The sequence below is a fragment of the Phyllobates terribilis genome, unplaced genomic scaffold (genome assembly GCF_046119375.1).
Source record: "Phyllobates terribilis strain yellow unplaced genomic scaffold, ASM4611937v1 Scaffold_1__5_contigs__length_1240528914, whole genome shotgun sequence".
In the NCBI taxonomy this organism is placed as follows: Eukaryota; Metazoa; Chordata; class Amphibia; order Anura; family Dendrobatidae; genus Phyllobates; species Phyllobates terribilis.
In genome coordinates this window covers 1,049,187,984-1,049,208,473 of record NW_027362761.1, presented here as the reverse complement: position 1 = coordinate 1,049,208,473, position 20,490 = coordinate 1,049,187,984, and the positions used below count along the sequence as shown (strand labels likewise).

At 40.0% G+C, this 20,490-nt stretch overlaps 1 protein-coding gene across 7 annotated transcripts in view; it reads left to right on the top strand.

Annotated features, from left to right (window-relative positions):
- The window catches only part of FAT1 (FAT atypical cadherin 1), a 296,807-nt gene that overhangs the window by 81,277 nt on the left and 195,040 nt on the right, over positions 1 to 20,490 (top strand). For all 7 annotated transcript variants that reach the window (XR_012248471.1, XM_073645370.1, XM_073645374.1 and 4 more), the window contains exon 2: positions 2,666 to 5,954. Coding sequence is in view for 6 of the 7 variants with exons in the window: in XM_073645370.1 (XP_073501471.1) it covers positions 2,690 to 5,954 (3,265 nt within the window). In the remaining variant the exon portion in view is untranslated. The remainder of the gene's footprint in view (positions 1 to 2,665; positions 5,955 to 20,490) is intronic.

Genomic DNA, 20,490 nt, shown 5'->3' with positions numbered 1-20,490 from the left:
ATATTATTCCAGAGATATGGGCCTTTTTATTTAGTGATAATGTTTCTGGTCTTTACAAGAGGTAGTGGCTCACAGTATTCTCTGAGTGTGTCTTCAGGATGCTCTGCATTATTACTCTGAGCCCCACAAAAATTAGCACTAAATATAAAGGCCCAAATCTCTGGAATAATATGGCTGATTTAAAAAACAGAACCCTCAGAGGAGCAATGGGAATAAAGTAGGAGCAAAAGCTGTCCACTTTTGACTTGGTGGCAGGTCCTCTTTAAAATCTTACTAGTGTGTCCTATTGAATTGTTGTTCCATGTCAGCACTCTGATGTGTATATGGCTGAATACCAGACAGTATCAAACTCCTACGCTTCTCCCTGTGTTTCCAACAGGCTTTCCTTCTAGTATCTCTACATTTATCCTTTGCAAAGTTTCATTGGTTCCCAGGAACATAAGCACAAGATCAAGTCTGTTGGGTCATTCCAGATGATGACCATATCTAGGTTTCTTTTCATTGCAGACCTTCTGAGTCTAAAACACCTGTGTAATATTGACCTTTAGGTAAATGAAGATGCACAGCTCTTTCTTCCCATCTCAAAAGAGAAGTTTCATAGATTTTCTAATATTCCCCTTGGTGCTGGCGGAAAGTACAAAGCACGCGCAGTGAATTGGTCAATAAACCGTTAACCATTGTTGGATGTGACAAGTAGGTAGACTGATTTAAGACTACAATTGACACTAAAATTGGTAGGTGTATGTACATTGTGAATCATTTCCCCAGAGGTCCTATTCATCTTTTTTCCCCTCTTCTCTAAACAATTGCCGCATTTGTCTTGACAAGCCACTCCGATTTATCCCTGTAGTAAACTTTTACTAGCCTTTTCTACTCATTTTATTCTTGTATACCACTTTGCATTCTCATTTAGACAGATGACCTAAAGATCCAATGTGAATTATTCCCCAACTGGCCTCATTGAAGACATGCTAAGAATCTGACGTAAAACATTGCTCACAGATGCTGTGCTGCTTAAGATCATAGACAAGATCAAATTCAGTGTGAGGACAAGACTGGAAATGGTTAATCCACGTGATGGCCAAACTTGAAATCGGCAAGTGACATGAGATCCTGGCACTGCTATAATTGCATAGTCCGGTCATCTCCGGTCCAGCACCCGGTCCCTGGCTAATATCTGATTTGGCTGGGTGAGGTTGTGCCCACCAGATAGGTATTTATCCTTCAGTGGCCACTATATGGCCCCCATTTAGGTAAATGGTCATCCATAAAATACAAGTACTGCTTGAATCCTTCCTGTTAAAGAAAGAGAATGCAATGCTATGAAATGACAACCATGATTAGCATCACTGTAAGTAATTATAAAAGGGTAATGAGGTAAAATGAAATTACGGTACTATAAAGGTTGAACTTGATAGACTTTTTTTCAGTCTTACTACTTACTTGGACCTATTTCAACACAGGATTGCTAAGCAATGAGCTATGATGCCCCGTTGGCACAGAAATGTTTCTGCTGCTCATTGTATTTTCTAAATCCACCTTATCTTACATCTATAGTTAAAGGGGTTGCTCAGACTTTGGGGTACAAGTCTGTAGTTACACTATGTGACTGCAGACTTGTGAATCCTCACAGTGTGCGCACTGTCAGGACTCGACGGCCCCGGTAGTGGGCGGTCATGTGACCACAAGTTTGGATTTGCATATTTCTGGCCACATTCCGACTAGACTTATCCGGCCTTGCTGACTACACTTGTGTCCTGCTCCTGCCTCAATGAATACGTCTAGTTGGCACATGCATTTAGGTACTCTTAGCATTTTTACTCTTTGCAGTAACAATGTTGTGGTCCTCTTTTTTCCTACATTTTTCTGGGGGTTTAAATGTGATTTAGCTACAGGAAGTATTAATAAAATTAGTTTTATTCACCAAAAACGTTGCAACAACACAACACAAATGTTATTCTGTGTTTTTGCAGTGTTTTTGCACTGTCTCCTTGCTTTCTTTGAGTGAAAAAAAGCTGCAAAAACGCTGGAAGAATTAACATGCTGAAGATTTTCTAAAGCACTGCAGTGCTCAAATTGTCTGAAAAAAAAAACTGCGTGCGCACAACATTTCTGAAATCTCATAGCTTTTGTTGGTATTGTAAAATGCAGTTTTTTTTCAGCTGCAGAAACCGCAGCAAAAAAAAAAAAAATGCTGCATGTGAACATAGCCTTAGATGGCTCTGTCTTCTATCTTGTACATAGCTATCTGATCTCCGCTTCCACTGAACCTTCTTGACATCTATTTAATAGAAGTTATATTCCCAATGCATAGTTAGGTTCCACGGTAATTAAATTAGTGAACCTGAAATTATATGTGCTTCATGGGATCAGTTGATTTGCTGCATGGCACCCAGCGGCGTGAGCATTGATTGTCTTAATGATGCTAGCTTATTTCTTTTTGCTCCCCCAGTGGTTCAGATATCATCCCCCAAGAATTCTGAAATTAATCTTTTGGTAACTGCTGAACGTATAATTAATTATACACCTTTGGTGGTCTCCACCTGACAGTCAATTTAAAGCATGAATAAGGAATAAATGTTAGGACTCTAATTATTAAGATGATATTACTATTAATCATTGTTTTCTGTGGGTTAATTTAATTCCTTTCTTTTTTCTTTTCCAGGTGATTTTGTCTTCGTCATCCATCATGGGGAGATACTTGACCTCGCTTTTCTTATTGATGTTACTGCAACATTTTGGTGATTGTGATGAAAGCCATGGACTGCATTTTTCCCCCTCATTTCAGTTCACTAAGCACCAGTACAATGCCACTATCTATGAAAATTCCGCTGCAAAGACTTACGTCGGACACCCAACAAAAATGGGTATTTATCTTAAAAACCCTAACTGGGACATCAAATATAAAATAGTCTCTGGAGACAATGAGAATATTTTTAAAGCAGAAGAGCACATCTTGGGGGATTTTTGCTTCCTGCGGATACGTACCAAGGGCGGTAACACAGCAATTCTTAATCGAGAGGTTAGAGATCACTACCTCCTTTCTGTCAAGGGGGTGGAGAAGAGCTCAAATACCGAAACGCGCACAAGAGTTAGAGTCCAGGTACTGGACACAAATGACTTACGGCCGCTGTTTTCACCGACCTTGTACAGCGTTTCTTTGCCTGAAAACACAGCAATAAGGAGCAGTATTGCTAAAGTCAGTGCAACTGATGCCGACATTGGAACCAATGGGGAGTTTTATTACAGTTTTAAAGAGAGAACTGAAATGTTTGCGATTCATCCAACTAGCGGTGCTATTATTCTAACTGGCAAACTTGACTATTCAGAGACCAAGCAGTATGACATGGAAATTCTTGCAGTAGACCGAGGAATGAAGTTATATGGGAGCAGCGGAATTAGCAGTATGGCTCGGCTAATTATACATGTGGAACAAGCTAATTTGCATGCCCCTGTCATCTCTACTGTTACTCTCACTCCCTCAGAACTTGATAAAGACTTGACATATGCAATTGTAAATGTGGATGACCAGGACCAAGCCACGAATGGAGAAATAGCTTCATTAAGCATCATAGCAGGGGACTCTCTACTGTACTTCAGGACTAACAGGACTTCTCCGGGAAGTAAAGAATATAAGATTGTAGCTGTAAGAGAGATTGACTGGGATACCCATCCGTTTGGTTTTAACTTGACCCTACAAGCTAAAGACAAGGGCTCTCCACCACAGTTTTCTCACCCCAAGGTCATCCACATTAGATCTTCTCAATTTAAACATGGGCCATTAAAGTATGAGAAAGATGTTTACAGGGCTGAAGTGAGCGAGTTTGCACCTCCCAATACGCCCATTGTAATGGTGAAAGCAGTTCCCAGTCACCCACATTTAAAATATGCCTTTAAACATACTACAGATAGAAACCGATTCAATATAAATCCTAATACTGGTCTGATTACAACTTTAGCCCCATTAAAAGCAAAATATGGCTCCCACATTGAATTGGATATTATTACTAGTGACAAACAAGCCTCAACAAAAGTGATGATCAAAGTGCTTGGTATGAACAGCAATGCCCCAGAGTTTACCCAGACGTCATATAAAGCTGTGGTTGATGAGAATGTGCCCATAGGTAGTCACGTTCTTACTGTCAGTGCCATTGATTATGACGAAGGGGAGAATGGATATGTTACCTACAGCATAGCCAACGTAAATCCTGTGCCATTTGTCATTGATGCTTTTTCCGGAGTCATTAGCACGGCAGAAGAATTAGATTACGAATTAATGCCAAGAGTTTATACATTAAAGATTAGGACATCAGATTGGGGTCTGCCTTATCGAAGAGAAGTTGAAATTCATATCACAGTGACCTTAAATAATCTAAACGACAACACACCATTATTCGAGAAGATAAACTGTGAAGGTTCGGTCCCCAAGGATCTTGGCATTGGAGATCAAATCACTACTGTTTCTGCTATTGATGCAGATGAGCTTCAGTTAGTAAAATACCAAATTGAATCTGGAAATGAGTTAGATTTATTTACTCTGAATCCCAATTCTGGAGTTCTTTCTTTGAAACAGTCTCTTTCAGAAGGCCCGGCAGCAAAAGTCTCCTTTCATAGTTTAAGGATTACAGCTTCGGATGGTGAGCACTTGGCCAAACCAATTTATATTAATATTACTGTAACTTCTAGCCGCAAGGTCGTTCACTTAAATTGTGAGGAAACTGGAGTTGCCAAAATGCTTGCTGAGAAACTCCTACAAGCCAATAAGTTGTTTAACCGTGGATCGCAAGAGGAAGCTTACTTTGACACTCACTTGGCAAACTCACATGCCCCTCAATTTAAAAGCAGAATTCCTAGCAGAATTGTAGTTAAGGAGAATGAAGCTGTTGGAACACGTATAATGCATGTGGAAGCGAATGACCTTGACACTGGCTTCAATGGCAAGTTGGTATATGCTATTTCTGGAGGAAATGATGATAGTTGTTTTACTATAGATATGGATAATGGTTGGATACAAATTCTTTCACCACTTGACAGGGAACTCAAAGATCTATACACTTTGAATGTCACAGTTTATGATCTTGGAATACCACAAAAATCTGCTTGGCGCCTTGTAGACATTGGAGTTCTTGATGCCAATGATAACCAGCCAGAGTTTTTGCAAGAAAGCTATGTTGTTGAGGTCAAGGAAAATGAGGAAGGAAACCAAGCAATTATTAAAATAGAAGCTTCTGACAGTGATCTGGGAGCTAATGGTGAAGTGAGATATTCCATCCTTACAGACACTAATATCTTTACAATCGACAGCGTGACGGGAATAGTAAAAGCTCTTGGCTCTCTAGACAGAGAGAAGCAAAACATGCATTTACTCAAAATTGAAGCCAGAGACCAAGCAGAGAATGAACCCCAATTGTTTGCTACCATGTTCCTAAAAATATTAGTTGAAGATGTAAATGACAATTCCCCAATGTTCATTCCACCCAACTATCATGTTAAAGTTCGAGAAGACCTTCCTGTTGGAACTCTGGTGACTTGGATAGATGCTTATGATTCTGATATAGGGCTTTCTGGTCAAGTCCGATATAGCCTTCTGGAAAATGGTGATGGAAAGTTTGAAGTAGATAAACTGAGTGGAGCAGTAAGGATAATACAAGAGTTAGATTATGAAGAAAAACAGGTTTACAATTTGACTGCCCGGGCCAAAGACCGAGGAAAACCCACTTCTCTCTCATCAACTTGTTCCATCACTGTTGAAGTTGTTGATGTGAATGAGAACCTGCATTCTCCATTGTTCTCTAGTTTTGTAAGCAAAGCGATGATCAGAGAAGATGTTCCCATTGGAACACCTGTGATGACTGTCTCGGCTCATGACGAGGATTCAGGACGGGATGGTGAAATCAGATACTCCATAAGGGATGGATCTGGGGTTGGAGTCTTTACCATTCATGAAGAAAAAGGTACTATTCAATAACTTGTTATGTAGAATTGTTTTCATGTATATTTCCAGTAAAATAGAAGTCAAGTTCTTTGATCTATGCTATGTAAATTTAGATATGAGCCTATACTGTGAACTTTGATAAAATATTTCACAGGGTCCAATTAATCCTCCTTAGAAGTGCTGAGGTGGTCTGAAATGATGAGCTATATCTTATTCCACAATTGTAGCACATAGATTTGTTATCATTTTGGTGGTGCACATTTTCTTTCGATTGGCCAGACATTGCTGTGCATACCATATGTTGCAGCATACCAGTTCAATCTGCCATGGTTGATTTACCAGTCACCAGGTCAAAAGTGGCCTGTTTTTGCTATTTTTATTCCATTTGCTCCCCTGAATATTCTTTTTGTTTTTTGCAACAACCATACAGTACCAGAAATTTTTATATACTATTAATTTTTATGGTTGCTACAAATGGGGCGGGGCTCATGGGATTTTCGGGGGCCATGTCTTTAGGCTGCTGTATCTTATTATCCTGTGAGTAATGCCCCCTTGTAAAGACTATTAAAGTTAGCAATAAATAAAGGCCCATATCTCTGTGACTGTATGGCGGGTTTAAAAAAAACCCTGAATACCCAGGTGAGTAGCAGGAATAAAATGAGAGCTGAAAGTGGCCGCTTTTGACTTGGCGACAACCCACATTCTGAAAGCTGGACTGACACAAAGGATATGGTTCTCACTAGAGCCCTCTGTCACTTCATTTCAGTGATCGGTGGAAGTTGCAGCACCTGGACCTCCATCAATTAAAACTTCTGACATGTCACCATATGCTTTCTGAACTCAGAGATATGCTTTACCCTATGACTGTGTCAAATAATGCAGAGGATTTGGAAATCTGTATTTGAAAAACATGAGCTTCAGTCTTTATAAATATATGTATGAAGTTAATGGAGTAGTCAAAGAATATTTTTTTCTCTTGTAAAGGTTTGCACATGTTGAAAATATTAAACACATTGATATTCAGTCCTCAAGCTCTACATCAACAGAGCCGCTGAGCCCAGTGATTGTCTGCAGCGGTCACCAGCATTCTATAAACAAAGACCAGAGAGGCAGTGCTGGGCCTGGATATTGGTTTGTTTATTATTATTATTATTATTTATTTGATTTTATTAGTATTTTCAACATGTGCAAACTTTTAGAAGAAAAATATATTTGCAGCACATAATTAGGACCTATTTTAGATTGAAAGTAAATAAATTATAGATACATTGGAAAGGGAATGTATTGCCTCAAAAATGTTATTCACATGCAGGTATAGTGGTAATCTGCAGCTAAAAATATTAAATTATGTCTGGCAGGCTTATGGGAGCAGTTGCTACAGGAAGAAAAGTATGTTTTATTCTCTCTGAAGCCATTTGCTGTGAGACATCAGGGCGGTGCATGCAGCTATTACAGTGACCGCTCTCTATACTATGAGCGGCAGCTGTAATCCCTCCCCTGTACATTGATTGACAGCCTGCTCTGCAGCCGTATGTGTGCAGAGCAAGCTGTCAATCAGTGTGCTGGGGCACGATTACATTTTGCTCTCTGTATAGTGAGCGGTGACTATAACTTCTCTCTACACCACCCTGAAGGCTCCGAGCAAGCAGCTGCAGGGAGAATAAAAGTTCAATTTCTCCCTGTAGACGCAGCTCTTGTAAGCCAGGCAGATATGATTTACAGTAAACGCTATGTACCAGCTGGTAAATAATGTTTTTTTTAGAGGTGACAGGTTCCCTTTAATTACTACCGCAGAAAAACTGAATTCTCCTCTCTTTTGGACATTTTTTTCACTAAAGCCTTTATGCAAATTTTTGGGGAAATTCTTTGTACCTGTATTTGCTATCTTCCTTTTTCACTCTGACTCTGAAAGATAAAGTGAAGGAAATTATAGTCTATACATTATCAGAAGTACATGCTACGTTTTTTTTCTTCTGAACATGAAAAGCAAATAATTAAATGTTATCTCAAGGACTAACTTTAGATCCATTTTCTATGAATTTGTTATGTACTTTATATTACGCCTTTATCAGTGTTTAAATTCTATAGCTTTTTCTACGCATCTTGGCCTTCTTTGATCTAAAGCAAACATGTTTGTTTTGCTGTGGGCTGGGAATCTGCTGAAGCATTTTTTTTCACATCCTGCTGAGTGAGGCCGGATGGCAGGTAAATAAATGGAACTTTTATCCCCACCCGTATTTTGTCTTTTATCGCATTCATATATTGTCAACTCAACTCTACCTACATGTGGTTTTATGAAATCCGCACTGAACGTTAGAAAATTCCACTTCTTTTGAATGTAAAATGCCCCTAGTTTATAAAGTTTATCAATTACAGTTTGCATTGGAATAATAATTCTTACTGTTTATTATAATTATTAAAGATTTAAGTAGTTTCAAGGTGAAAAATTTGCCTTCATTACAGAAAACATCTCTTACTTGTGTAATAAAAGGTAACAATTCTAAAATTTTCTCAGAATTTCTGCTTTCTGTTCCTCTGTTTTTCCATCTAGAAAAATGACAACTAAGTTTTGCCCCTCTACTTGTCAAAAGGACGTGTCTGATGCACCAAGATGTCAATTTATTTAGAAATTCCTAGGAGGAACAGTACAACAGAGAGTTATAACAAAAGACTTTCCAGAAATATTATTTCATGAAGAATTTAATAATTTACTAAATCTGACATGTCAAGAAAAGTGGCACATTCTCTTTAAACATGAAAGCTGCAGCAGAAAGTCCTTCCCAAATGTACTTAAAGGAAATGCATTTCAATTTCCAGAAATTGAAATATTGTTTATATCAAGATTTTAAGTAAATTTTCATTTCTTGAGGAGTTTTTGATTAAAGTTTACAAATTTTCCATGTTCATATTTATATTTAAAAATGAACCTCAAATGTGTCTGACCCTGTCCTGACACTTCCTGTTCTGTTGAGATAACTGTTCGGCAGCCAGTATTCCTATTGGCAGGATTATAAGCAAATTAAAATAAAGTCCAGATAATTAAAGTTAAGCAATATCCTTACATGGCCAGTTCGTTCCTCCATTACTGAGAGACTTGCATTTGAAGTTTATGCAAATAAGGTTGAAGATCTGAAACCTTGGTCACTCCAACTCTATTACCCGCCCAGCACCGCCTTCTCCTGCTTGACTGACTGCTCCATTGCCTGAAAACATACAGCATGAAGGCTGTCAGTCAAGCAAGATGAGGTGACCCTAAGCGAGGAATAGAGGTGGAATGACAGTGGCTGGAGCCTCATTTGCGTATTAATTTAATCTCTGGTTATTCAGTGACAGATGAACAGACTGGCCATGTAAAAAAAAGTATTTCTGTACTTGTCTTTGAAAGAACTATATGTGTATAAATAGTTTGGGGTGGGGGTGATCTCCTTTAAATATTTGCTCAAAATCAGTCACATAGACCATAGGCAGCAATTGGCAGGATCTGCGTCAGACTTCAAAGAGATTTTTAGACATGCTCAGTGATCTGTGCAGAGGTCATTGTGCAGGGTGGGGAGAAGGTGATCCCTGACCATCATCCATTTTGAAAAGTGTACCCCCTTGTTATTGATTATATGCAGAGGTGTTACCTTTAGTTCTTATTCTGCGTATAGGAATACTATAGCAAAAAATTGACCAGCACATCTTTAGTGTGAACAGGTGCCAGCTGCAACGGCAACATAATATACAAAAGAAAAAGCACCGCATAACTCTACAAGGGTCAAAATATATGAAGACACTGGAAATATTAAATATAGACTGTATTGTCACTCAATGAAATGTACTTACAAAAATGAAGGTTCTGAGCACATAAATTGGCCAATTCATGTATGCCCATCAACCACGGCAAGGTGACCTCCTTCTGATGGGTCCAATCCTACTAAATATGCCACTCTTGGACTATGAGCCTGCAGTTAAATGGACAAACCTGTCTCTACTGGGCTATGAGCCTACAACTTTAGAGCAAGTAGAACTGATTTAACCCACCTGCAGGTTAATGGGAGGAGTGCAGAGTCAGAAAGGAGGTGGTCAAACCTCCAATAGTAAACTATAGCAAAAAACTGACCAGCACATCTTTAGTGTGAACAGGTGCCAGCTGCAATGGCTACATACTATGCAAAAGAAAAAAGCAAAAAGGAATACTGACTGCTGAAAAGTTCTCAACAGAACAGGAAGTATCAGGACCGGGTCAGACCGATTTAAAGAAGATGTCCACTACTTTTTTGAATTGCCCCAATGGCCCCCAATGTATTTAGCATGTACCCATAAGTGTTTTTCTAATTACCTTTAGTTGTATGTATTGCCTGTGAGTGGCACTATAGCTGGCCACTCACAGGCATCACGTGTCCCCGGCTGCAGCCGGTTTTTGCTTCCGCTGATGTCACGTGAGGCGTGACCTCAGTGACACGGTCCCCGCGGTGGATGCTGGCCTGTGGGCGGGGTTACCCTGTGCGTCACACCCAGCATCCACCGTGCGCTTTCCCAATGAATGAGGAGAGAGAAAGCGTGCGGTGGATGCCAGGTGTGACGCGCAGGGTAACCTCGCCCACAGCCCATCACTCACCGTGGAATGCAGCACTGGGTCGCTCCCGGCTGCAGCCAGAACTTGAAGTGACATCAGCGGACAGTAAAGTAGTGGACATATTCTTTAAGGTTAGAAATATAAATATTGACAGAGCTTCATGAGCTTTAGTTTGGGGTGCGACATCCTACTAACAGATTTCCTTTAAATGGCAAGATGGTGTCCTCATTAAGAAAACAATTAAATATTTCAAAATACAAAAGTCAGAATACAATGAGTAAAATAAAATATCCCGTTTGCAACAAAAGACATGATTACATTTATGAAAACTGGTGCAAGGGAGAAATAGAGCAGTTTTTTTATAGGACCTTTTAAAAAGTACAAGAATAAACTTGAAAGATTACCATGAGCAATTGTTAAATTTTTCCATTCCACCTCCAGTTGGAAGCCTTGTGGTGAAATTTGAGATGCGTCAAGGATAAATTCAAGCCATGCCCTTCTGTGGGAGAAACTTTTATTAAGTTATATATTAATATGAATGCATTAGAGAGTGGATTAGATACTATATAACATTCTTACCAACATTTGAAAGCTAATTTGCGGGATTTTTGAGGTATTACCCATTCACTTGCAATCTCCCCCGAATAATCCTTTTGATGCAAACTAACATAAATCACCACATTCTGAAGCTGGTCTGTGGGAGAGACGTGGAGAATATTCTCAGGCCTTAGACTGTTCAGCAGGGTTCTGCAGATCAACTATGGCAATTGTAAGAACTCCCTCAGCTTTCCATGTTATTATTGGAAAGCCCCCAAGGCTAAAAGGAAGTGATTCCAATAATATCATTACATTAGTCAACTGCTATTTATGCTGTTTCATATCATAAAGAAAGTCCAATAAAAATGGATTTTTCTATAGTAATTATCTCTAATAATTTAAGTCAGTGCAACATTTGCTAGGTACACCAGAATAAGCTTATGTATCTTCTCATCATCAGCCTTCACCCTCACCTAGATTAATAGGTCTCTCCTATGTGTGTATCGTTAAAGAGACCTGTCATTATAACTGAGTGGGGTGGCGAGAACCTGACAGGGAGCCTCCTCTTGGATTAGTCATCATAGTCATCTTGCCTGGTATGTTGTGTTGTGCCCATCGGCCTGATGAGGCAATACATGGAGTTTCTTGTTTCTTTGAATCCCAGTATTTTTCGGCTGGCATAAAATATTCACTTAAAGGGGTTTTCCACTACTAGGACAACCCCTTCTCATTTCCCATGTTGGGCCCTTTATAAAAAAAACACCTATACTCGCCTCCGGTGTGCCAACGCCATTCCAGCGGTGTTGCGGCTCACAGGTTGTTATGTCTCATGAGCCCTGCGCCTAATCAGCGCTGGAGTCACTTTCCCGCCTTCGGACATATAAGTAATCAATAGGAAGTGAGAGCTGCGGCTGGCCGCTCACTTCCTCTTGATTACTTATTTGTCCTAAAGTGGAAACAGTGAGGTCAGCGCTGATTGTGTGTAGGGTTCACGAGACGTAAAACCTCACGTGAGCCCCGGGAACGCGAGTGCCGACACCGCTAGAACGGCATGGGCACGGGGGGTGAATATAGATTTTTTTATTTTTAATATAGGTTTTTATTTTAACGGTGCCAAACACGGGAACTGAGGAGGGGTTGTCCTAGTAATGGACAACCCTTTTAATGTTGCATTTGGGTATTGGGTGTAATTGAGATCGGGTAACAATAACAGTGTCTTTGCTTATAGTGTTTTTTTTACAAGGCTACGCTAAATAAAGCTGCTGGGACGCCATTACAAAGGCCTACACTACTTTCTTAACAAGGTGCTGTAAATGGCCTGGCACTCAAAACATGTGACCACAAATCCTAATAATGATCCTATAGCAGCAAGACAAGACTGAACTGGTAATCTACCAAACCAGGCTGGTAGGACAAGTAGGTCAGTCGGTTGTCCACCATAAGAGGAGTTTGGAAGAGATAGGTGCAGTTTTTTTGTATACATATAATTGCTAGTGACAAACTTATTATTCTTTTTGTGCTTGAAGGAGTCTTGAGGAATGATACGGATCAGGGGTGCTTCTTCCTATAATTAGTACACCACCTCCTCCAGTTGTGGAGACATTGCATGGTTATAAGTGTCTGACCCAAGTGTCCCCTTTAGTTGGTTGTCGTTTAGTGTCCCTCCTGAGTGCTTCCATCACTGTCTGGCTGCTGCAAAGAATCCCCTTAGTGTTCGTCCTGAAGTGCTTAGTTGCCTATAGATTTATCTTCATGACTTGTGCTGCTGCCCCTTTCAGTATATGCCTCAGTTGCCTCTCCATTGTGCGCCCCAGGAATCCTCTTTAATGTCTGCCTTGAATTGCTGCTTCTGTGTCCACCCACATATTAAAGTTTAGTGTTTGTCCCCAAGTTTTGCTTTAGTATTTGCCCCAGGTATGTCTTTGTAGTCTGCTGTTATTGCCTATTGAGCTTGGTCTGAGGTATGCACAGAATTACTTAGGGGTCTGTAGTCTGAATTTATTTGTTTTGCTATAGGCTGGACATTGATGGCTACTCTTACTCAAGGGCAGTCTAAAAAAAATTGTTGCATGCCCTAGTCTGTGGGTGTGATGTTGTCTCCATAACCTTTGCTAATATGAATACATACATATCAGACAAATCTAAAGCTTAGGTGTTGCATGTGTGGAATCTTGATTTTAGCCTGCTTACTGTGTGTCACATATTATATTGATGCTAAAAGTACCGTAGAGCACAAATAGGGTCTTATCCAAGTTAGGCAGGATCAGTAATGTGGTTGTCACATATGGTTGTCCTGAAGAAGGAGTCTAATGACTTTGAAACGTGTTGACAATAAACCACTTTTACTAATCCTTGGATCCTTGACTGATAATTCAGCAGTGCAGATCAAATCCACCTTTCCTGGTATCTTGTCACATATTATATTGGCAGCTGAATTAGACAACTGTATATTTAAAACACCCAACTTGATTCCACTTAAAATTACAGGGATATATTGGACAAAAGGTCCAGGCAGGGTACTAGCCAATAAAAGGCTAGTCTTCACCATTGGTTTGTTTTCACCATCCACTAAAAGTAAAAGGCTAGGCCTGATTAATTTTTTTTTTAGTTGATAAAAGTACAAATTGTTAAAAAGTAGAGACATAAGAGATGAAATTCCAAGATGTTTATGCACATTTGCTTCAAAGTAGAAATGCATAGGTGGTTGTAACCTTGATTCAAAGGTGAAATGTAAAGCAGTTAATATTATTCCTGTATCTACTGCCTGCAAATATACATCTTTTGAAGTTTTTCTAAGGCTTTGTGTCAGCATCCCTTTATCTACTTTACTTTACAGCCTACAGATAAATCTATTATATCGTATGACTCCCTACTGAAAGGCAGACGCATAACTGGGAACTGTTTTGTGAAAGTATTAAAGCAGTCACTGAATTCAATGTACTGGAAGTAAAAAAAACTAAAAAACAAAAATACATACACAAACGGCGATCTAAAATAACTGTAATAATTCCTTTACATTGCCCATACATTCAGTTCACAGCTATCTTTCCTAACCCCCTCCCCCATTCACATGCCCACTTGGCTAGGCCAAACATGCATAAACTACTGCCAGGTTCCTCTCGTGGAAGCTTAGGCTGTGTGCCCACGATGCGTTTTTTAAGCGTTTCCGCAGCGGCAAAAACGCTTAAACGCTTGGTAGAAGGTCTGCCATGTCCCCCAATGATAATCCACATGTGCACATGCTGCGGATATTTCCGCTGCGGATTATCATTGTGGAAAAAAACTCAGCACTACCAATTATTTTGTGGAAGTGCTGCGTTTTCGCCGCCATTGACTTGCATTGAAACGCATGGAATCCACATCACTGCATATGTACATGCGGAATCCAAACGTTTCAATGTGTGGATGGTACCCGGGCCTGGAGGACAGGAGACTCTCCTCCGGACCCGGGTACCATAGTACCTGTAAAAAAAAGAATAAAATAAAAAATAAATATTATATTTACCTTCTGATGGCCCCCGCTGCGCTTGTCCTCCCTTGTCGGCACCTCGTGGTGGACTGAAGGACCTGCCCTGACGTCATAGTCATGTGGAGTGTACCGAGAGCTGACGGAAAGCCAGGACGGAGCGAAGCAAGACTCCGGGGGCCATCGAAAGGTAAGTATAGATTTATTTTTTTATTTTTAACCATTCTTTTACAGTCACACTATATAAATCCATGTCGTTTGCATGGATTTATATAGTGTGACCAAGTTGACAAGCACTTCCAAGTGATGCTAAAATCGCCTGGAAAGCGCTTATCAACTCACATGCGGAAATGCATGCGAAGAACACTTCATTTCCGCATGTCCCTGGCAGGAAAAAAGCATGTACAATCCGCATGCGTTTTTTCTGTAAGGGAGATGCAGAAACGCTCAGGAAAAAATCCGGAGCATTTCTGCATCGTGGGCACATAGCCTTATTTAGATGTTTAAAAATAATTCGGGTGTTTGTGTTTTAAACTTCCAGATCCTCATCCCTTCTTCTGATCTTCTGTTGGCGGAGAATCGGTAAATCCTCACACACATAGGATGGTCAGCTTGCCCTGACGAAATTGGAAAGTAGGGCTAACTTTTCTGAACTGTATATCGGAGCCTTTATACATAAGCTTTTTTGTTGCAGAATTTTGTCAACATTTTCCTAATTTTATTTTTTAAATGTTAAAAAAAAAATCTGTGGTGAAAACTCCACTTGTGAGTATATATTTATAGCTTCTCTTTTGTTGAAGAAAAACACGAAAAATGACCCCAAAAGTTTGACATTTCTGTGATTTCAAAATCAGTTTTGTTAATCCAAATGATGCTGTTTTGGTAACAAGCACCTGGATTTCTGTAAGGCTCATCCAGATGATTAGGACTGTCTCAGAAATTTCTGCACGAAATCTGCCACAAGTGAATGTACCCTAAAGGTTTTCTCTAACAAAAAATAACTAAAAAATACGATGTCCCTCTGTCCTTAGACACATATATGTTTTATTATTATAATATTACTAAATATTACTAGACTGTTGTTTTTCTTTCATTTGTGACTTTAATATTTCTTAAGCTAAACCAACCCCATGATGTTCTGTTTGATTTTAAATTTTGATTCTTAACAAAAACACGACTGAGCTAATCAAGAATATTTACTCTGCGTGCGTTTTTGGTCTTTGATACATGATTATGTTTTGAAGCAGGACATCTGCTTTACTTTAAAGGTGTTTTCTTGGGTCAAAGCAACAAAAGGCTGAGAATGATTAGGTAATGTTTGCTCTTTGCTTTGAACACTGAAATTTAATCATATCGTTTGCTCACTCCATAAGAAAGAACACGTCAGCAGCAGTCAATCAGCGCCCTCTTCCTTTATAGACATACGCCATATCTTAGGTTTTTATAAGGGCACCTACTGATGCCCCTACATATACTGACGAGCAAAAGGGTATCTGCATAACTACCGTAATCATGTGCTACATAGTTGCAAGTCAAATTAATGTATGAGATAGCCAAGATGACTGTCTATAAAATGATGGTAGTCTCACGTTGGACTTTTAATTTAAATAACTAGTAAATAGAAACAGGATTGCGACAAGAAAGACAAAGCCTGTGCATTTTACCACCGGTAGAGAGGGTATGACTGCTTAATATCCTTTCACATGGGCCGATCCAGGCAAACCAATTTTTTTTTATATATACAGACCAATTGGCTGTCATTTAATAAGATCGTTCGGTGAGCACAGAACATCATGTTATCGGCAGCACACATACCATTTTGATGAGTCGATGATGTGCTCCTGAAAAAATTATCGGCTTTAGGTAACTGAAGTTGTGATATTTAGTCTATGTTTTATAATATGGAATTTTTATGTCATACATGATAATTGAAAATGGAAATTTGTATATGGAGTTTTCAATGAAAATTATCTGATTAAAGAATAAAATCATCGCACTTGACAAACGAGCGCTTTGCTCATTCTTTGGATGATTGCCGGCCTGTTTAGAAGACTTGATCATAGGGAACAAGTTTTTCTACGAACGCTCCTTCCTCAGTTGTCGACTCATCTTAATGAGCCATTAGACTCCTATTGGTATAAAAATCGTCTATAAATCATTGTCAATTCATTACTCAGCTCGTTACGGTGACAGTAATAAAGAAGATGCTAACTAGCATTTACTAGGTTAAGCTAGTCGTAGACATAAAATAGCTGCTGCACCGATGAGAGCCGTCTTTAATGACTTCCAAATGTTTAGGAATTGGGCTGATGCCATTGATCTGAGATTGTTTGCAATCCTGTTGAAATCGATGCGATTCATGAACAAGGATCATGATCACATTAAAAATTATAGCAAAAATCCACGCTATTTTAACACAATGGTTGGATCAGTGCAAAAAGCTGCTGAGTGAGCTCAGCTTTCCAGAATATTTCATAGGCACAGAAGCGCACATTACCACCCTCGGTATATGGTTCTCCACTAGAACTATTCCTTTTGCGTGTATTTTAGTACTCTGTTCTCCTTAATGGCGATCACTAATCAGTCATGTGTTGTAGCTTGTCCTTAGCCCGGCCTGTCCTTGACCCCTGAGCCTTAATGCACCCAAAGTGTCCATGATTGCACAGTTGTTGCTGTTCAAAAGGGCATTAGCATTTACCAAGGTGAGGCCTAGGATGTACACAGTCTTCAAATAACTGGTGGGGGAAGACAAGGCCCTGACATGAAGGGAATTAGGTATAAGAATACTTTCTTGCTACCAAGAATACTTGTACATACTTGCCATTCTAAGCCCCTGTCATCAGTCAGGAAATTAGCGCCTCCGTGCAGTTACCTCTTAATTAGTGATCTTGTTCTGAAATAATAAAAGTTTGCACAACATTATTTATTAATTATTTTATGTCTACGGGGCTTTTTCAGTTTTGTCGGCAATTGCTATCATTTTAGGTTCATTTAACAGAATAATTATTATTTTATAACTTTACAAGTTTATATCCATCTAATACCTATGTATTATCTTTCCATCTAAATCTGTGTTCTCTTTTCTATCTGTCATATTTCAAATTATCTATCTATCTGCATATCATCTTTGTCATCATCTAACCTGTTTAAAAAGGTCTTCCGCTACTTTAAAATGTATCATGTATAGGCCCAGGGTGGATTAGTTATAAAAGAAAAAAAACCAAAAACCCGCCCTGTACTCTCTCTTTATGATCACCGATCTTTTGCTCTGGCTTCTGTATACCCCACTATTATTCTGGCATATACAGTATCACTCTTAGGCTGCAGCTTTCACATTCTGACCAAAAGAGGTTTTCCATTTCCAACTCTCCGGCTGTGTGCCCATTATGCGTTTTTTAATAGTTTCCGCAGCGGCAATTCCGCCACCGAAACGCTTGAACGCTTGGTAGAAGGTCTGCCATGTTCCCAAATGATAATCTACATGTGCTCTCGTGGAAGCTTAGGCTGTGTGCCCACGATGCGTTTTTTAAGCGTTTCCGCAGCGGCAAAAACGCTTAAATGCTTGGTAGAAGGTCTGCCATGTCCCCCAATGATAATCCACATGTGCACATGCTGCGGATTATCATTGCGGAAAAATCCGCAGCACTACCATTTATTTTGCGGAAGCGCGGCGTTTTCGCTGCCATTGACTTGCATTGGAACGCATGGAATCCTCATCACTGCATCTGCAGATGTGGATACCATGCGTTTCAATGTGCGGATGGTACCCAGGTTTGGAGAAGAGGAGACTCTCCTTCGGACCCGGGTACAATAGTACCTGTAAAAAAAAAAGAATAAAATAAAAAATATACGTTATACTTACCTTCTGATGGTCCCCGATGTCTTTATCCGATGCGTCCTGGCTTGCCGGCAGCTCACGATGGTCTTAAGGACCTGCCATGACGTTATTTAGTCATGTGACGGGTCACGCGACCGCTGACATCAGCAGGTCCTTTAGTCTACCGCGAGCTGCCGGCAAGCCGAGATGCATCGAATAAAGACACAGGGGGCCATCAGAAGGTAAATATAGATTTATTTTTTATTTTTTAACATTCTTTTACGGTTTCATGGATTTATATAGTGTGACTAAGTTGTCAAGCACTTTTCCAAGTGATGCTAAAATCGCTTGGAAAGCGCTTGTCCACCCGCATGCGGAAATGCATGTGAAGAACGCTTCACATCCGCTCGTCCCTGGCAGGAAAAACGCATGTACAATCCACATGCATTTTTTCTGCCAGGGAGATGCAGAAACGCTCAGGAAAAATCCTGAGCATTTCTGCATCGTGGGCACATAGCCTCCATCTTAGGCCACAGTCCCACTATCAGTATTTGGTCAGTATTCAGTCAGTATTTTTTATCACGAGTGGGATCCAAAGCCAGGTGAGGAACAATCAGAGAAAAGGTATAATAGAAACAAGTCACCAATTCTGCATTTATCACCCACTCCTGGTTTTGTCTCCCACTCCTGAGAAAAAATACTGACCAAATACTGATAGTGGGGCCGTGGCCTTAGTCCCATATACAATAAGTTTAAAATTAGGAGAAATCCCCTTTAGGTTGCGTGCCCACTATGTGTTTTATAAGCGTTTCTACATTGGCAATTCCATCGTTTCTCCATCGGCGCGGAAACGCTTTAAAAACGTATGGTAGAAGGCCTGCCATGTTCCCCAATGATAATCCGCATGTGCTGTGCACATGCTGCGCAAATTTCCGCTGCGGATAATCATTGCGGAAAAATCCGCAGCACGTCCATTAACTTTGCGGAAACGCGGCGTAATTGCCGCCATTGACTTGCATTGAATCGCATAATATCTTCATGAGTGCATGTACACATGCGGATATTAAGCAATTCAATGCACGGATGGTACCTGGGTCTGGAGAAGAGGAGACCATAGTACCTGTAGTTAAAAAAGAATTAAAATTAAAAAAAAACATTATATTCACCTTCTGATGGCCCCCGGTCTCCTGTACGGTGCGTCCGGTGTCTTCAGCGGCTCGAGGTGGTGTAAAAGGACCTTCCATGACGTCATTTAGTCATGTGACCTGTCATGGAAGGTCCTTTTATACCACCCTGAGCCATCGAAGACACCAGAGAAGGAGACCGGGGGCCATCGGAAGGTGAGTATAATGTTTTTTTTTTTTATTTTTCACCATTTTATTCTTTTTTTTACTATTGATGCATTGTAACTTTGTCATACTATATAAATCCATGCCAGTTGCATGGATTTATATAGTGTGACCAAGTTGTCAAGCACTTTCCAAGTGATGCTAAAATCGCTTGGAAAAGCGCTTTACAACCCGCATGCAAAAATGCTCCACAAACGCTTCTACCTGGCAGGAAAAACTCATGGAAAATCCGCATGCGTTTTTCCTGCCAGGGAGATGCAGAAAAAATCCGGAGCATTTCTGCTTCATGGGCATAGACTATGTTTACATGTCCAGAAATCATCCGTTACCATGGATTCAGCAACAATCCGTTTTTGTCCAGCTGAAAAAAGCTGATTTCACCTGGATCCGTTTTTCTTAGCATTGAAATCAGTAAGCAAAAAACAGATCCTTTTCAAATGAAAGAAAAACAGATGGTTAATTAACGGATCTGTTTTCCGGAAACCTGAATGTTAAAAAAACTGATTCAGTTGAAATCTGTTTCTAGCTGGCCAAAATTTGTGGCTGCACAACTCTTTTGTAAACGGATTGCTGCTGGATCCCTTCTGTCCATAATGAGTGAGGAAGCTGATGATGACTCAGAAGTTAGAGCTTGACCGTCACATGTGCAGAACAAAATGATGAACACTTTGCGCAGGCACAAGTTTTCTGAGATTTTGTAGAGTCTATGCCGTGGATGATGTAGGAGCTGAAGAGGGGCTGGCTTACTTCTGACAGAGATGCTTATAAAGTTTGGATACACCCAGTGGACACTTGATTCCTACTTAACATGTGGAGCATGAGATTTTT